Source organism: Chiloscyllium plagiosum, unplaced genomic scaffold (assembly GCF_037043375.1).
Source record: "Chiloscyllium plagiosum isolate Xiang-an unplaced genomic scaffold, Cpla_swu_hap1 HiC_scaffold_6, whole genome shotgun sequence".
Classification (NCBI taxonomy): domain Eukaryota; kingdom Metazoa; phylum Chordata; class Chondrichthyes; order Orectolobiformes; family Hemiscylliidae; genus Chiloscyllium; species Chiloscyllium plagiosum.
This window is the reverse complement of record NW_028270144.1, coordinates 18,487,308-18,503,869: the sequence shown is the minus strand read 5'-3', so window position 1 is coordinate 18,503,869 and position 16,562 is coordinate 18,487,308. Positions and strand designations below refer to the sequence as shown.

Here is a 16,562-nt window from a genome sequence, read left to right as displayed (position 1 = left end):
GCTACTGTCTGCAGTTTCGGGTTTCCGGGCTCGGTCTAGGAACATATCACCTGTGGATATGAGGGGACACCTGTACTAGTTTCAAAAGTGGATGTTTTAAAAGATGGAGGCTGGATACAAATAAATAAGCCATGCACCCCTGCGAGAGACCCAGTAACTCATAAAAAAAATCATTCATCAGTTTCATAGCTTAATTTTTAAAAAGTTATTCATAGCTGATAAAAAGAAGTTTCAAAAGGATATTAGAACATATAACCATCATTATATAAAGAAAGATTTGTGACAGAGAAATTATGTTTGGTTGATATGTTTTTACAAAGATGACGCTCATACTAGCTCTTCATCTCTGAAAGGCATTACCGAAGAAGGTTGTAGAAATTTTCCAAACAAGGGGAAGCCACAAAGTCATGAGATGAGAATACTTGGCAGGGAATGAATATAGACTGTTCCAGCCTGGATCAGTGACAAAGCAATTACATTCACTGAAACTCCAAGAAGCAGATGGGGCTCAGTGGGGCTCCCCTTTGCTAATGCTAGTGTGGCATGTCTATTCCTGTTCTTCATTAATTAAAAGGGACGTCTTTCTGGGCTCCACATCAAACATCAGCTTCTCAAGAAGCAAAGATGGTAATTAACGAGTGACACAGCGCACAGCACTAAAGACATCCCAGAGATTCACAATGGGGCACATTACAAATTGGTTAGTCCTGCAAGTTTCAATTCACTGACTTGAAAAGTTATACATTTCAACAAGTTTAAATAGTACCATAGACAATTAGCCAATTGAAGCATAAAAAAGCAACTAAACATTAAACATCCCTTCGACTAGCAACAAGCTTGAGAACAAACTGCATAAACTAAGTTTTAATCAACTGAAAATAAACAGCTTTGATGATTTTATTTTGCTATATCCTGCCCACGGGAAACAAACTTGATGAGCTCAAACAAACTGAAAGTCAATGAAGAAAGATGGAGTTAAATTATCAGCTTAATGATGATAAATCTCTTACCCGTCGAGTGATGTGTGGGTCATTGCACTTTGCAAGTTTTCCAGCAAAAAGCTGCACACCAAAGCTTGCGAAAACCAGCATTAGTGTCAGCAAAAGGATTGAAACCTGCAGGAAGGCAAGTTTATCAGTGGACTGAAAAGTGAATTTCGCAGTTTCAAAGTCAACCATAACTTGCACAGTGAATTGACAAACATTTACACTGAATTATATCAGATATACAGTACATCCAGCCCAAACAGTCCATACTAGTCTTTTCCTCCAGTTGAGCTTCCTTTATTCTTTATTTTCCGAGATTAAACTATGAAATACTTTGTTGTTAACTATTACCTTATTTCTTTATTTTTCTACTTATTCTGTGAAGTAACGCTTAACTTTTTAACTCTCATTTCTCTTACTAATTTGTACCTAAGGTTTTTGTACCTTGGTACATCAGATAGTGCCATGTGTGGAGACATTATACACTCTTCACTGTACTTCTGTAAAAACAATGACTGCAGATGCTGGAAACCAGATTCTGGATCAGTGGTGCTGGAAGAGCACTTCAATTCAGGCAGCATCCGAAGACAGGCAAAATCGACGTTTCGGGCAAAAGCCCTTCATCAGTGTGGGATATAAATGAATTAATGTTATTTCTGCAAGTATAAATTCTGATACAGAATAGGAATGAGAAAATACATATTCAGCAAAAAGAAAGGATATGTGAGCATGAGACATGAATACAGAACAATGGTGGATATATGGGCAAACAGGAAAGCATCTGTTTCCCCCTTACTCGGAGACACAGGAACAAACCCTAATTAAAGAGGTCAAAGTGGCCTCTGGATGGAAATAGATGCTGATAGAAGAAAAGATATGCCTAATCAATAATCTATAATAGACTGACGTCAAACACCCTTATGGGAGTCAGAGATAAGAGTTTGTCACGGACAAAACAGGATAAACAGAAGTTGTGGGATCAGTCTTAAGGAAATGAGTGACGTAAGCGAAGCAGGGAACAGACAATGGAATAAGGAAAAATATGGGGATTCAAACTGTATAAATTTCGAGAGTTTGTTGGATTTAGTGTGCATTTTCTCATTACCTTACCTGGTGTTGAGACAGGGCACCCATCTATAGATGTAAAAATAAATGGCGGATTCAGATATTTGTCTCGGACTGAAATTATTAAAGTGAGTGAGCTTTTGTTTCTCACAATTGGGGGCTCGTGTCCGGGATTTTCTTCCATCACCGGGGGGAGTGGCTGGCCTTGGACACTGGGAAGACGCGTCCCGTTCCCCATTGAGGAGCGGTCTCGTGTCCCGGTTTGGTCTGCTCCCTTGGGTGACTGGTGTGAATCCTATAAGAGAGACATCTGAATCAGACAGTGATAGGAGCTCGATAGAAAATACAGTGACAAAAGGGGCCAGGCAACTCTGTGCACAGACCAAGGTAAGAAAATTGACTTTTAAGTATTGCCTTGGTGGCCGGGATTGAGTTTTAGTAGTTAATAAGGGACTAACGAAGGAACTCAATATGGTTTGCGCTTTGGGTTAGGAAAAAGCCTCCGGGGAAACAAAGTAAGGAAAAGGCAATGGAAATGGAGGCGGGGTCCCTTACAACATTCCTCCGGAAAGTCCTTTGGGCAGGATGTTGTGGAAACTGGCAAAATAATACTTGTACAAGGGAGAAAGATGATTAAATATTGTTGCTTTGTATGGACTAAGGACTCCATTCTTCGTCCCGCTGTCTTCTGGCCAAAGTACAGATCGGACGAAGACTGGGTTTGTGAATATCTGAGTTTATATGTCAATGTGCGAGAGAGAGAGAGAGAGAGAGAGAATGTAAAGAGCTGTACAGCTGGTAGGAAGTTTAACCCTTTGTGATTTGGTTTGAGTGAACATTTGTTTGTTGGTGATTGAATGTTTGTGTTTTATTCCCTGGAGCTTGAGTTCCAGGACTGTTTCGAATCTGATTTTGTTATGGAAACTTAACATGATTTCTTTTAAGGTTAAGGATTCTATTGTGATTATGAAGAAAAAAAAAAGGAATGATAACTCCTGTTCTTTTTACAGATCATGACTGCCTTACTATCAGTTTCTAACTAATCTCTTTTATCTTTACATAAAAGCGATTTATGGAGGACAGTTGAAGTTTCAGTTCAACATTAGATTGTAGTAAAAGCAAAATTCTATGGTTAATATCTGTGACCTTGGATTCAGCCATTGTTCATGCATTAGAAGTTTTTTTTTTAAAAAAACTTGAGTAGACAAATTCTTTTAAGGCAAGTTCTGATTATTTTACGACCTATAGTATTGTAATTGAGCAATGATTGGTCAGGACTATTTAAGAAAACTAATTCTGGATCTAAATTAAAGGACTAAAACTGGGTAATTACAGTAAATTGCAAAATTGGGAACTGTATGCATTTTGCATTTTAACTATTAAATACTGAAGAAATGAACGTAAATATATATAAATATATTTATAAGTTAGGAACAGGCTTTGAAGGTTAGTCAAGCATGAATTGATGAATTGGTGTTTGAAGTTATGGGGAGCTAGAAATATTGCAATATTTCTTTAAAAAAAAGAAAAAGGGGAAAAACGTAACGACTTATCCCCTTTGGGAGGTGCCTATAGGGGACAAAGAGATTGGGTTTGTAAGTGCCCCCCTCACCAGTGGGGAGGTCAGAACATTTAAAAAGGAAATGGAGGTCCTGGTTGAGGATCCGGTGGGGTTGTCTGAACAAATTGTTCAATTTTTGGGGCCCAGTCTGTATACCTGGGCTGAATTAATGTCTATTTTGAATATATTATTTACTGGGGAGGAAAGGGGACTTGTACGAGGAACTGCCATGAAAATATGGGACAGGGAACACCCGATTGGAGATGGGGATGCTGGATAGGGAGAGATGAAGTTTCCCCTCAGAGACCCCCAGTGGGAAAACCAAAACCCGGAGCATAGAGAAGAAATGAGGGAATTGAAAGACCTGATTCTAAAAGGAATAAGAGAGGCAGTTCCGAAGTCACAGAATTTGATTAAAGCCTTTGAAATTAGACAGGAGAAAGATGAGACTCCCTCAGCTTTCTTGCAAAGATTAAGGGACTCAATGCGGAAATACTCTGGAATGAACCCTGAGGACCCAGTGGCACAGGGTCTTTTGAAAGTACATTTTGTGACAAGAGCATGGCAGAACATACAGAGAAAGATACAGAAGATAGAAGGATGGAGCGAAAAACCATTAGATGAATTGTTGAGAGAGGCACAGAAAGTGTTTGTAAAGAGGGAGAGGACAAGGGGGAACATTTGATAGAGGGTTTGAGCGACAGGGGCAGAGATGGAAGTCGCTACAGGCAGGATGCTATTATTGTGGAAAGATAGGGCATTTAAGCAGGAGTATCCTGATCTACAAAGGGAAGAAAAAGGCAATTCCGCTTATGAATTATGATGAAGAATAGGGGTGTCAGGGGTTCCTGCCCTCGGGGGCCCACCAGGAACCCTTGATAAACTTGAAGGTGGGACCCTGTAGGGAAGAGGTAGTCTTCCTAGTAGATACGGGGCAGCACGGTCATCGTTGAATTTTAAACCAAAGAAAGTAGAAATGTTTACACGGTCAATTACTGTTTCGGGGGTGAAAGGGGAAGGATTTACTGTTCCAGTATTTGAACCTATGATGATAGAAGGTCCTAAGGATAGGATCACAGGGGAACTGCTGTATATCCCTGATATAGGAAGTAACTTACTGGGGAGAGATTTAATTATCCTTTTAGGACTGGAGATTGGAATTCAGGAAGAAGAATTAGTTGTACAACTGGCAATATTGACAGAGGATGTGGAGAGAGAGATAGACCCTATTGTATGGGCTAGAGAAGGGAATCGTGGAAAACTACAGATCCCTCCCCTTACAATAAATTTAAAACGGAAAGGGGACGTTGTCTGTGAGCAACAATATCCTATTTCCATAGAAGGTAAACGGGGACTGCAGCCAGTAATTGAGGGACTGATTAGAGATGGTTTGTTGGAGCCATGTATGTCTCCTTATAATACCCCAATTCTACTAGTGCGGAAATCTGATGGAACTTATCGATTGGTGCAGGATTTGAGAACATTAAATCGAATAGTACAGATCAGGCACCCAGTGGTGCCAAACCCCTACACGTTATTAAGTAAGATCCCTCATGACCACAAATGGTTTAGTGTGATAGATTTAAAGGATGCCTTTTGGGCTTGTCCCTTGGCGGAGGAAAGATTTGGGACTATCCCCCTATGAAATCTTATTTGAATTACCTTATCTGGGAACACAGGGAGAATTGCCAATTCCCGAAACTAAAGATTTGTTTTTAAAGAAGTATATACTGGGCTTGTCCTCCTCTTTATCTTTCCTCAGAAAACAGGGTCTATTGGCACAGACTCCGCCCCTTGAATTTGCTGTTCATCCCATCCGGCCAAGAGACTGGGTCTTAATAAAATCATGGACAGAGACTAAGCTGCAGCCAGACTGGGAAGGGCCGTATCAGGCTCTTTTGACTACCGAAACGGCAATAAGGATGGCGGAAAAAGGCTGGACTCATTATACTCGGATCAAAGGGCCAGTGGACCCTCCAGTTGAGGAAGAAGTCTGGACGGCCGAATCAACGCAAGACCCGCTGAAACTCAGACTAAAGAGACTTTGAGTAATTGACTATACAGTGGCGACGCGAGCGCGGGATTATTTCTGTAAGATTGTATATTAAGCCTTTTTGTGTTCTAGCATAATGATCAGAATACTGGGAATACTTAGAGTTATGATGCTAGCCCTCTTGGTATTAGGATTTTGTCACATATCATTTTCATATGTATTATTAATGGTTCCTGAGGAATAGACACTGATATATGTAGCTTAGTAAATTGTGGGAATGTAGCTAATCAGAGACAATACCGCAACTCAGAGATACATCTTAAGTCCTATGGGGATGGCCTCGGGGATGGTACCTGGTATAATGGTCTTGTCACAATACACCGGGCCCCCTTCCGACCAGCACGCGATTGTCCCGATAAAAAGTGTAGCCCCATATATTTAACGATAAGAAAAACCACATGGCACGGAGCGGTTTTGGGAGGTGGCACTTATGAGGTACAATTAAATGAAACATTTGGGATTGAAATGAAAGCAAATGGGAAGGAGTTTGTGGGCTGTTGTTTTCGAATTAGCATAGGACAGGGAAAATGGGTAGAATTACTGGGTAATGAGATACAACCTTTCACTCCTCCCAATGATCCTACAGTAGTAAAAATTATAGAGGTAAAGGATTTGAAACAGACCATCGAGATAGAGACTGGGTACGGGGATGCAAATGCCTGGGTTGAATGGGTAAAGTATACTGTAAAAAGTCTGAACAAAAGCAATTGCTATGCATGTGCCTCCGGTAGGTCAGTGGCCCAGGTGGTTCCCTTTCCGCTTGGGTGGAAGCGAGACAGGAAGGGCATGAAATGTATGATAGCCCTGTATCAGGATGAGACTGCATGGAATGATAGGAATTGTACCTCCCTATCTCTGATGTTCCCTCCCTTGGAGGAGAAAGATGCAAAAGTTCCCCCCACATTTTCCGCCGCAGTTGGAAATCACACGTCATGTGTGCACAGGCGAGGTACGAGTTGGTCGAGACATTTGGGGGAGCTGAAATTATGTACAGAGATTAAGAATGTTACCGAAACGGAGAAGGGAGGGAACTACTCAGCATTAAAGGTTCCCCGAGCGGATCTGTGGTGGTACTGTGGAGGAAAAATATTGAGACCCACCCTACCTCCGGATTGGAGAGGGATATGCGCAATTGTACAATTGGCAATTCCATTTACCCTGGCATTTGAGAAGGAAAAGATAGTAGGGAAAAAGGGAAGGGGTAAGAGATTACTGTTAGATAATTCTTTTGATGACAGGATTTATCTTGATTCGGTAGGAGTCCCTAGGGGAGTGCCTGAATTCAAAGCTCGTAACCAGATTGCAGCAGGCTTTGAGTCAGCTCTCTTTTGGTGGGTAACGATTAATAAAAATGTAGACTGGATAAATTACATTTTTTATAATCAACAGCGATTTATAAAATTATACAAGAGAGGCGGTTAAAGGAATATCAGAACAGCTTGATGCGACAAGTAGGATGGCATGGGAAAACACAATAGCCCTTGATATGATTTTAGCAGAGAAAGGGGGTGGTGGTTTTTATCCTTACTTCCCTGATAATAGTAGTCGGGGTATTGGTGGCCATTGGCTGTTGTGTCATACCCTGTATACGAGGGCTCACCCAGAGGCTGATTGAAACAGCCTTGATGAAACGAATGCCCTTGAGGGGACATTTGACAGAGGAACTTTATCAACTAAATAATAAGGAAGTGAGTGAGACTAAGTTGGATGAAATCTCTGAAATGATGCTTGCGAATTTTGGGAACAATGTTTAAAAAAAAAAAAGAGACAAAAATGCAGAAGATAACAGATAGTAATGAAAAGAAAAAGGGGAAATTGTGGGATATAAATGAATTAATGTTATTTCTGCAAGTATAAATTCTGATACAGAATAGGAATGAGAAAATACATATTCAGCAAAAAGAAAGGATATGTGAGCATGAGACATGAATACAGAACAATGGTGGATATATGGGCAAACAGGAAAGCATCTGTTTCCCCCTTACTCGGAGACACAGGAACAAACCCTAATTAAAGAGGTCAAAGTGGCCTCTGGATGGAAATAGATGCTGATAGAAGAAAAGATATGCCTAATCAATAATCTATAATAGACTGACGTCAAACACCCTTATGGGAGTCAGAGATAAGAGTTTGTCACGGACAAAACAGGATAAACAGAAGTTGTGGGATCAGTCTTAAGGAAATGAGTGACGTAAGCGAAGCAGGGAACAGACAATGGAATAAGGAAAAATATGGGGATTCAAACTGTATAAATTTCGAGAGTTTGTTGGATTTAGTGTGCATTTTCTCATTACCTTACCTGGTGTTGAGACAGGGCACCCATCTATAGATGTAAAAATAAATGGCGGATTCAGATATTTGTCTCGGACTGAAATTATTAAAGTGAGTGAGCTTTTGTTTCTCACAATCAGGAATAAAGGCAGATGAGGCGTTCTTCCTCCAGGCGTCTGGTGGTGAGGGAGCGGCGGTGGAGGAGGCCCAGCACCTCCATATCCTCGGCAGAGTGGGAGGGGGAGTTGAAATGTTGAGCCACTGGGCGATTTGGTTGATTGGTGCGGGTGTCTCGGAGATGTTCCCTAAAGCGCTCTGCTAGGAGGCACCCAGTCTCCCCAATGTAGAGGAGACCGCATCGGGAGCAACGGATACAATAGATGATATTAGTGGATGTGCAGGTAAAACTTTGATGGATGTGGAAAGCTCCTTTGGGGCCTTGGATAGAGGTGAGGGAGGAGGTGTGGGCGCAGGTTTTACAGTTCCTGCGGTGGCAGGGGAAAGTGCCAGGATGGGAGGGTGGGTCGTAGGGGGGCGTGGACCTGACCAGGTAGTCACGGAGGGAACGGTCTTTGCGGAAGGCGGAGAGGGGTGGGGAGGGAAATATATCCTTGGTGGTGGGGTCTGTTTGGAGGTGGCAGAAATGTCGGCGGATGATTTGGTTTATGCGAACGCCTCATCTTCCGCCTTGGAACACTTCAACCCCAGGGCATCAATGTGGATTTCAACAGTTTCCTCATTTCCCCTTCCCCCACCTCATCCTAGCTTCTAACCTCCAGCAACTCGATCCCCTGACCTGTCCGGACTTGTCCGACCTGCCCAGCTCCTTTTCCACCTATCCACTCCACCCTCTCCTCCCTGACCTATCACCTTCATCTCCTTCCCCACTGACCTATTGTACTCTATGCCACTCTCTCCCCACCCCCACCCTCCTCTAGCTTATCTCTCCACGCTTCAGGCTCTCTGCCTTTATTCCTGATGAAGGGCTTTTGCCCGAAACGTCGATTTTGCCTGTCTTTGGATGCTGCCTGAATTGCTGTGCTCTTCCAGCACCACTGTACTTCTGTACTTGAGTACATGTGACAATAAAAGCCAAATCTAAATCTATCATCACGTCTCAGTTAAATCAAACATAAAATCCTCCATTTCCATCCTGCTCATAGTTCCCCTTAAATGCATCTACAACATTCACTTCGACCATACCCTGTGGGAGTGAGCTAGTTTCACATTCTTACCACTCAAACATTCAAAAGCATTCTTCTGAACTTTCTGTTGGATTTCTTGGTGACGGTCTTATATTCAGAGACTTTAGTTATGTTTTCTCCAGAATACGAAACATTCTGTCTGTATCTACTCTAACTAAACCTTTCAACATTTCAAAGATCCCACTTGAAAAGATTTGCAGGTCTGGGAGAAAGAGGAGGGAGGATGTGGGACTCACTGAATGGAAAAGCGCTTGCACAATGGAGCCAATGGCCTCATTCTGTGCAGCAAAAACATATCAGATAGGGGTAAGAGTAGAGCATTTGGCCCTTCCAGTCTGCCCCCTCATTCAATGAGATAACAGCTAATCTTCGATATAAATTCCACTTCCCTGCATATTCCCCATATTCCGCGATTCTCTTGGTGCCCAGAGGTATGTTGATCTCAGTCATACAGTCATAGAGATGTACAGCATAGAAACAGACCCTTCGGTCCAACCCAATCTAGTCCCACCTGCCAGCACCCGGCCCATATCCCTCAAAACCCTTCCTATTCATATATCCATCCAAATGCCTCTTAAATGTTGCAATTGTACCAGCCTCCACCACTTCCTCTGGCAGCTCATTCCATACACGTATCACCCTCTGCGTAAAAAGTTGCCCCTTAGGTCTCTTTTATATCTTTCCCCTCTCACCCTAAACCTATGCCCTCTAGTTCTGGCCGCCCCGACACCAGGGAAAAGACTTTGTCTATTTATCCTATCCATGTCCCTCATAACTTTGTAAACCTCTATAAGGTCACCTCTCAGCCTCCGATGCTCCAGGGAAAACAGCCCCAACCTGTTCAGCCTCTCCCTGTAGCTCAGATCCTCCAACCCTGGCAACATCCTTGTAAATCTTTTCTGAACCTTTTCAAGTTTCACAACATCTTTCCAATAGGAAGGAGACCAGAATTGCACGCAATATTCCAACAATGGCTTAACCAATGTCCTGTACAGCCGCAACATGACCTCCCAACTCCTGTACTCAATACGCTGACCAATAAAGGAAAGCATACTAAACGCCTTCTTCACTATCCTATCTACCTGCCACTCCACTTTCAAGGAACTACGAACCTGCACTCCAAGGTCTCTTTGTTCAGCAACACACCCGAGGACCTTACCATTAAGTGTATAAGTCCTGCTAAGATTTGCTTTCGCAAAATGCAGCACCTCGCATTTATCTGAATTAAACTCCATCTGCCACTTCTCAGCCCATTGACCCGTCTGGTCCAGATCCTGTTGTAATCTGAGGTAACCCTCTTCGCTGTCCACTACACCTCCAATTTTGGTGTCATCTGCAAACCTACTAACTAAACCTCTTATGCTCACATCCAAATCATTTATGTAAATGACAAAAAGTAGAAGGCCCAGCACCGATCCTTGTGACACTCCACTGGTCACAGGCCTCCAGCCTGAAAAACAACCCTCCACCACCTCCCTCTGTCTTCTACTTTGAGCCAGTTCTGTATCCAAATGGCTAGTTCTCCCTGTATTCCATGAGATCTAACCTTGCTAATCAGTCTCCCATGGGGAACCTTATCAAATGCCTTACTGAAGTCCATATAGGTCACATCTACTGCTCTACCCTTATCAATTTTCTTTGTTACTTCTTCAAAAAACTCAATCAAGTTTGTGAGACATGATTTCCCACGCACAAAGCCATGTTGACTATCCCTAATCAGTCCTTGCTTTTCCAAATACATGTACATCCTGTCCCTCAGGATTCTCTCCAACAACTTGCCCACCACCGAGGTCAGGCTCACCGGTCTATAGTTCCCTGGCTTGTCTTTACCGCCCTTCTTAAACAGTGGCACCACATTTGCCAAACTCCAGTCTTTCGGCACCTCACCTGTGACTATCGATGATACAAATATCTCAGCAAGAGGCCCATCAATCACTTCTCTAGCTTCCCACAGAGTTCTCGGGTACACCAGATCAGGTTCTGGGGATTTATCCACCTTTAACCGTTTCAAGACATCCAGCACTTCCTCCTCTGTAATCTGGACATTTTGCAAGATGTCACCATCTATTTCCCTACAGTCTATATCTTCCATATCCTTTTCCACAGTATATACTGATGGAAAATATTCATTTAGTATCTCCCCCATTTTTTGTGGCTCCACACAAAGGCCGCATTGCCGATTTTTGAGGGGCCTTATTCTCTCCCTAGTTACCCTTTTGTCCTTAATATATTTGTAAAAACCCTTTGGATTCTCCTTAAATCTGTTTGCCAACACTATCTCATGTCCCCGTTTTGCCCTCCTAATTTCCCTTTTAAGTATACTCCTACTTTCTTTATACTCTTCTAAGGATTCACTCGATCTATCCTGTCTATACCTGACATATGCTTCCTTCTTTTTCTTAACTAAACCCTCAATTTCTTTAGTCATCTAGCATTCCCTATGCCTACCAGCCTTCCCTTTCACCCTGACAGGAATATACTTTGTCTGAATTCTTGTTATCTCATTTCTGAAGGCTTCTCATTTTCCAGCCGTCCCTTTACCTGCAAACATCTGCCCCCAATCAGCTTTCGAAAGTTCTTGCCTAATACCGTCAAAATTGGCCTTTCTCCAATTTAGAACTTCAACTTTTAGATCTGGTCTATCCTTTTCCATCACTATTTTAAAACAAATAGAATTATGGTCGCTGGCCCAAAAGCGCTCCCCCACTGACATCTCAGTCACCTGCCAGTCTTGAAAACATTGAATGAATAAGCATTCACAGCTCTCTGGGTTAGAGAATTCCTCTGAATGAAGCAAGGTCTCTTTATCTCACTCTTAAATGGCCACCTTTCACCCTGTGTTGAGCTGTGACTGAGATTCTTGAGTTCCCTAGTTCTAGATGCTCCAGTCAGGAGGAACAATATTTCTGTATCTACTCCATCAAGCCCACTCAGAGTTTCACATCTCTCAATGGGATCATATCACAGGTACCATTCTATATGTTGGGATTCTGACATATAACTCTTCTCATTGTTTGCAAAGAAATAAAACAGGCAGGCAACTCCTTGAGGTTTCTTGTCTTGGATGTTTGATTGTGGCATTTCGTAAGCATCACTTGCTTGGATTTTGTTTGCCCATCCAGTTGTGTTTCAGGGGAGGAGGTTGTAAAATAGGACAACGTCCCAGCCCACCACCTTTCCAACTCACCTCCATGAGGTGGTAGGTGGTTGGCTGGGTGCCAACGTTGACATTTTTATGAACAATCAAGGCCAATGTGCTTGTTACCAAGCCTATTGTACCCGATAATATGATGCCCATGCCATAATATAGTTGGAGTGGGCACACAGGTGGAAGTGGGCAGCCCAAGAATTTAAAAGAAAGTTTAAAAAGGGCAAGATGGAAGGGTAGTTACTATCCTTGGGTTGATGGTGGGTGATTGTTGGAGCCAGGCAGTCAAAACTAGTATCTGCGATTTCTTCCTTTACCCAGCTGCTCTCCAAATCCCACCCTGCAGATCCCTCCCTGCCCAAAGTCCCTGACTGACTAAATTCCTGGATCTATTGAGCCTTTTTTGCATTCCTCCTTACTCGTTGGGCAGTGCCCATTACTGAGCTCTTGGCACTACCAGGATTACTGCCAGCCAATCAGGTTGGTCAATGGGTCCAGAGAATGGATGCTCCCTCTCAGTGAGGGTTGAATGCCCTATTCTCCATCAGTTCATCTGCTCGCAGTAAGGTTGGATGCGGAACAGGCTTCTGTTCGGTGTATCGGCATCCTGCTGGCTTTCTTTCCAGGAAGGGCAGAACGGGGAGGTGAGCAACACAGCTCCCCCCCCATCCCCCACCCCATAAAATTATGCCCAAAAGCACAGCTGCTCAGGGGCCTATTGTAGTAACTCGGTCCTAAATTCACCATAAATGGACCATGACAAGCTTTTTCCAGAATTAATGAGAGAATAAATAAACCTCCCTTTTACCACATGTCTGTTACTCCACGCTCTCCTCCAATACCAATAATTGGACTAGGATCTTCTAGTGTTCCAGCTTCTACCACTGATAATGAGCTAGTCCTGTAGACTCAGCACATGAAGGAAGTGAATCATCACCCCAGTAACAAAATATAATTTTGATAAGTTTCTGTTGTAAGTTTCCATTGAGCTCTACGTTTTTTGTTACTTGAGAGGTGTCTAACCATTATTGCTCATTTAAAATTAGTCAAAAGAAAGAACAATGGCAGCACTATGTCTCAATCATAAACTGTCTCCATGATTGGTAGCCTCAGACCGTGATATAACAGAACAGGCGGTAATCCAAAGTTTGACTGAACTCTGCTTGCTGACCCAAATATCCAGGTTACCATGGGAATAGAGGAGCCAGTTCAAATCCTATCAAGTAGTGAGCCCTAATGCTTGGATCTAAAGGTTAAAACAGCTCTTTTTGCAGATTGCTGCCTCTCAGACCAAGGGTCTTGGACAGGATGACCTACAGCAAGTGCTACAATGTCAAACAGAAGAAAAGGACTGCTTTTGGGTACATCACCAAGGTACAGTTACAGTGTTTAAAAGATATTTGAATAAGTCCATGAATAAGAAAGCCTAGAGGGATATGGGCCAAGTGCAGGCAGGTGGGACTAGTTTAGTTTGGGATTATGATTGGTGTGGACTTGGTTGGACCGAAGGGTCTGTTTCCATGCTGTATGACTCCATGTTGAATGTTGAATGTTGATAAACTCCCTGTTCAAAGGCATGGAGCTTGCTGTGGAGAGTTGAAAGCTAAGGAGTTACAGCTGGTTGCCTTGCCGCTGGAAATCCATTCAGGCATTCTCAGAAGATTGAATGAAGGGGAGATTTTATTTAAAAAGGACACTGGAAGATATGTCTTGACAGCCAAACAAAAAGATCATGTTGAATTGCTGTGAAACTTTTGTGACTTTTCGTTATGTATCTGTTGATATGTGCCATAATGTATAAACGTGACCTGGGTTTGCAGTTGTGCTAAGGAATTCCTGGGAAATTCCTATTCTGTTGGTTAATATATGAGCTGGCAACTAAGACATGTTAGTCAGTGTTGATTTTGGTTTGTTTTTGTAAAAGTCATAAATTTTGAAATTTTGTCACGAGATTTCATTGCGTTGGTCATTCAAAAATCTGTATCTCTTTCCAAAGATGATCACTATTTACAAAGCCCATCACATGAGGTCAGTACACACTTCTTCACATAGATTCTCTCCCCCAAACTTGTGGAGACTGGGGTGAATTGAAGATTTCACGACTGAGCTGGTTAGATTTTTGTTGGGTAAGAGGACTAAGGTTTAGGGAATCAAGGTAGGTTGATGGAGTTAAGGTGTAGATTATCCACAGTCTGACAGAATCAGATAGAATGAGCTTAAGGGGCTGAATGGCCTCTTCCTGTTCCCATGGTACAACCCTATTACAGCACAAGATCCAAAAACGTTTGGCTACTTACCAGAAATATCTCTTTGAAACCACTGAATAATTCCCGGAGAACTTTCCTCATCTGTGGGACTAATTTAAATATACGGAGTGGTCTCAGGCACCGAAGCATCATCAGGAGCTGTGCTCCAGATTTGGCAGGAACATTATGTGGCATCCACCACAGAAAGATCAAACTTTGCTTGAAAAAAAGGCAAGGGAGAGGTTGCATTAAAACAAGACACCATTCTTCACAGCAAAGCACAAACATAAAATTCCCATGTCCAACAGCTGTGGAATACTGAATCCTGAAACCAATTCTGCAGCAACGGTGATGGGAACTCACAAGCACACTCACAACATGAAGAAACCACCCCAACGACACAAAAGTTATTTCTTACAGAAACAGACAGATTGAATGTCTAGGACAGTAACAGGCCATTCAGCCCAATCCAGTCCATGTTGGCATTTATATTCCACATGAGTCATCGCTCACCCTACTCTGTCTCCCCCAATAAACCTATCCCTCTATTCCCCTCTCCCTCGTGTATTTATCTAACTTCTCCTGAATTACATCTGCACAATTTGCTGCAATTTCACTGCTATAGGGAGTTCCATATTCATACCATTCCCTGGGTAGAGAACTTTCCAATGAATTCCCTATTTTATATTTATGACCCCGAATTCAGATTTCTAGCCTCAGTGGAAACATTTTATCTCTGTTTCCTTTTGTAATTTCAAAGACCTGTATCAGGTCATCACGAGAGATTCGAAAGAAAAGTGCCCTTTACATAGTCTTGCTCATTGTTACAACCACTCATCTTTGTAATTCATTTTTGTATCTTTTCAAGTACCTCTACATTATTTTGTAACATGGAGAACAGAACTGCTCACAGAACTCTGAGTCTGCTCAGATCTTTCATTTGTCCTTTATTTCTATTCAGTTAACTTTTATCAGAACTGAGTTTGTTCATTGTGTGCTACTTGATTCTTTGTGGTCTCAATAGATGGCATTTGAAACGTTGCTTGTAATGGATGATAACAGAAACTGAAAAGCTTACAAGGTAAATAAAGATGTCCATCACTCCTCCGAAATCCCTTATGACAGCAGTAGGTGTGAAGAATAGGCCGTCTGCCAAGATCTTTAGATTCAGCTCAATGCTCATGAAAATTACAAAGGCGTACTCAGCTATCTGGTACACAACACACATTAGTGAATATATAGGTACACAAGATGAAATGCAAATAACACTTCAAATAACAATGGTTCCTAATCATTAACATAAGATAATTGGCAAATATCTGAGGCTTAGTGGGGGTGGATGGGTTGAGAAAATGTTTTTTATGCAGGTAATTGTTATGGACTGGGGTGCATTGCCTGAAAGGGTGGTGGAAGCAGATTCAATAGTAACTTTCAAATGGAGAATTGAATACATACTGGAAAATGAGAACATTTACAGGGTAAGTGAAGTGGGACTAAGTGGATAGCTGTATCATAAAGCTGTTATAAGGTATGATGGGCTTTACTGGCCTCCTCTTGTGCTGTAGGATTTGGTGATGCACAACTTGACACCGAAACAAACTTACAAATTGTAAACAACCCAGGGAAATCTTTCAGCTGCAACTAAAATTTGTATCTTGTGTGTTTTAGAACAGGAAGCAATAATTATTAGTACAGTTTTATGATGAGGTAATGAAAAACAAAATTGAAGTGGCCAGTCAGAACAGATGGTTAAGGTACAGTGCGATTTGTCACACCTCACCAGGGAAGCGTGCTGGAAATCAAGCTCTGTTTCCCAAGTTATCACAACATTTAAAAACTTTTATCCGAGAATGCAGAGCCTCCCAATTTAACATGTTTGATAGATTCTAGTTAACAGAAAACAAACACCAAGTTTCTGTACTTAACAATACTGATAAGTTGTTACAACTAAATACATCCTCACCACAGGTAAACCACTATGAACTGCTGACATATAACTTTGAATTGAAATTCTAACCCTCTTCCCA

At 42.1% G+C, this 16,562-nt stretch overlaps 1 protein-coding gene across 4 annotated transcripts in view; it reads right to left on the bottom strand.

Annotated features, from left to right (window-relative positions):
• Positions 1-16,562, bottom strand: part of nalcn (sodium leak channel, non-selective) — a 296,924-nt gene that overhangs the window by 68,157 nt on the left and 212,205 nt on the right. For all 4 annotated transcript variants that reach the window (XM_087987922.1, XM_043691273.2, XM_043691274.2 and 1 more), the window contains 3 exons: positions 15,614-15,745; positions 14,587-14,754; positions 1,011-1,115 (listed from right to left, as the gene is read on the bottom strand). In XM_087987922.1, coding sequence (XP_087844048.1) covers positions 1,011-1,115; positions 14,587-14,754; positions 15,614-15,745 — 405 coding nt within the window. The remainder of the gene's footprint in view (positions 1-1,010; positions 1,116-14,586; positions 14,755-15,613; positions 15,746-16,562) is intronic.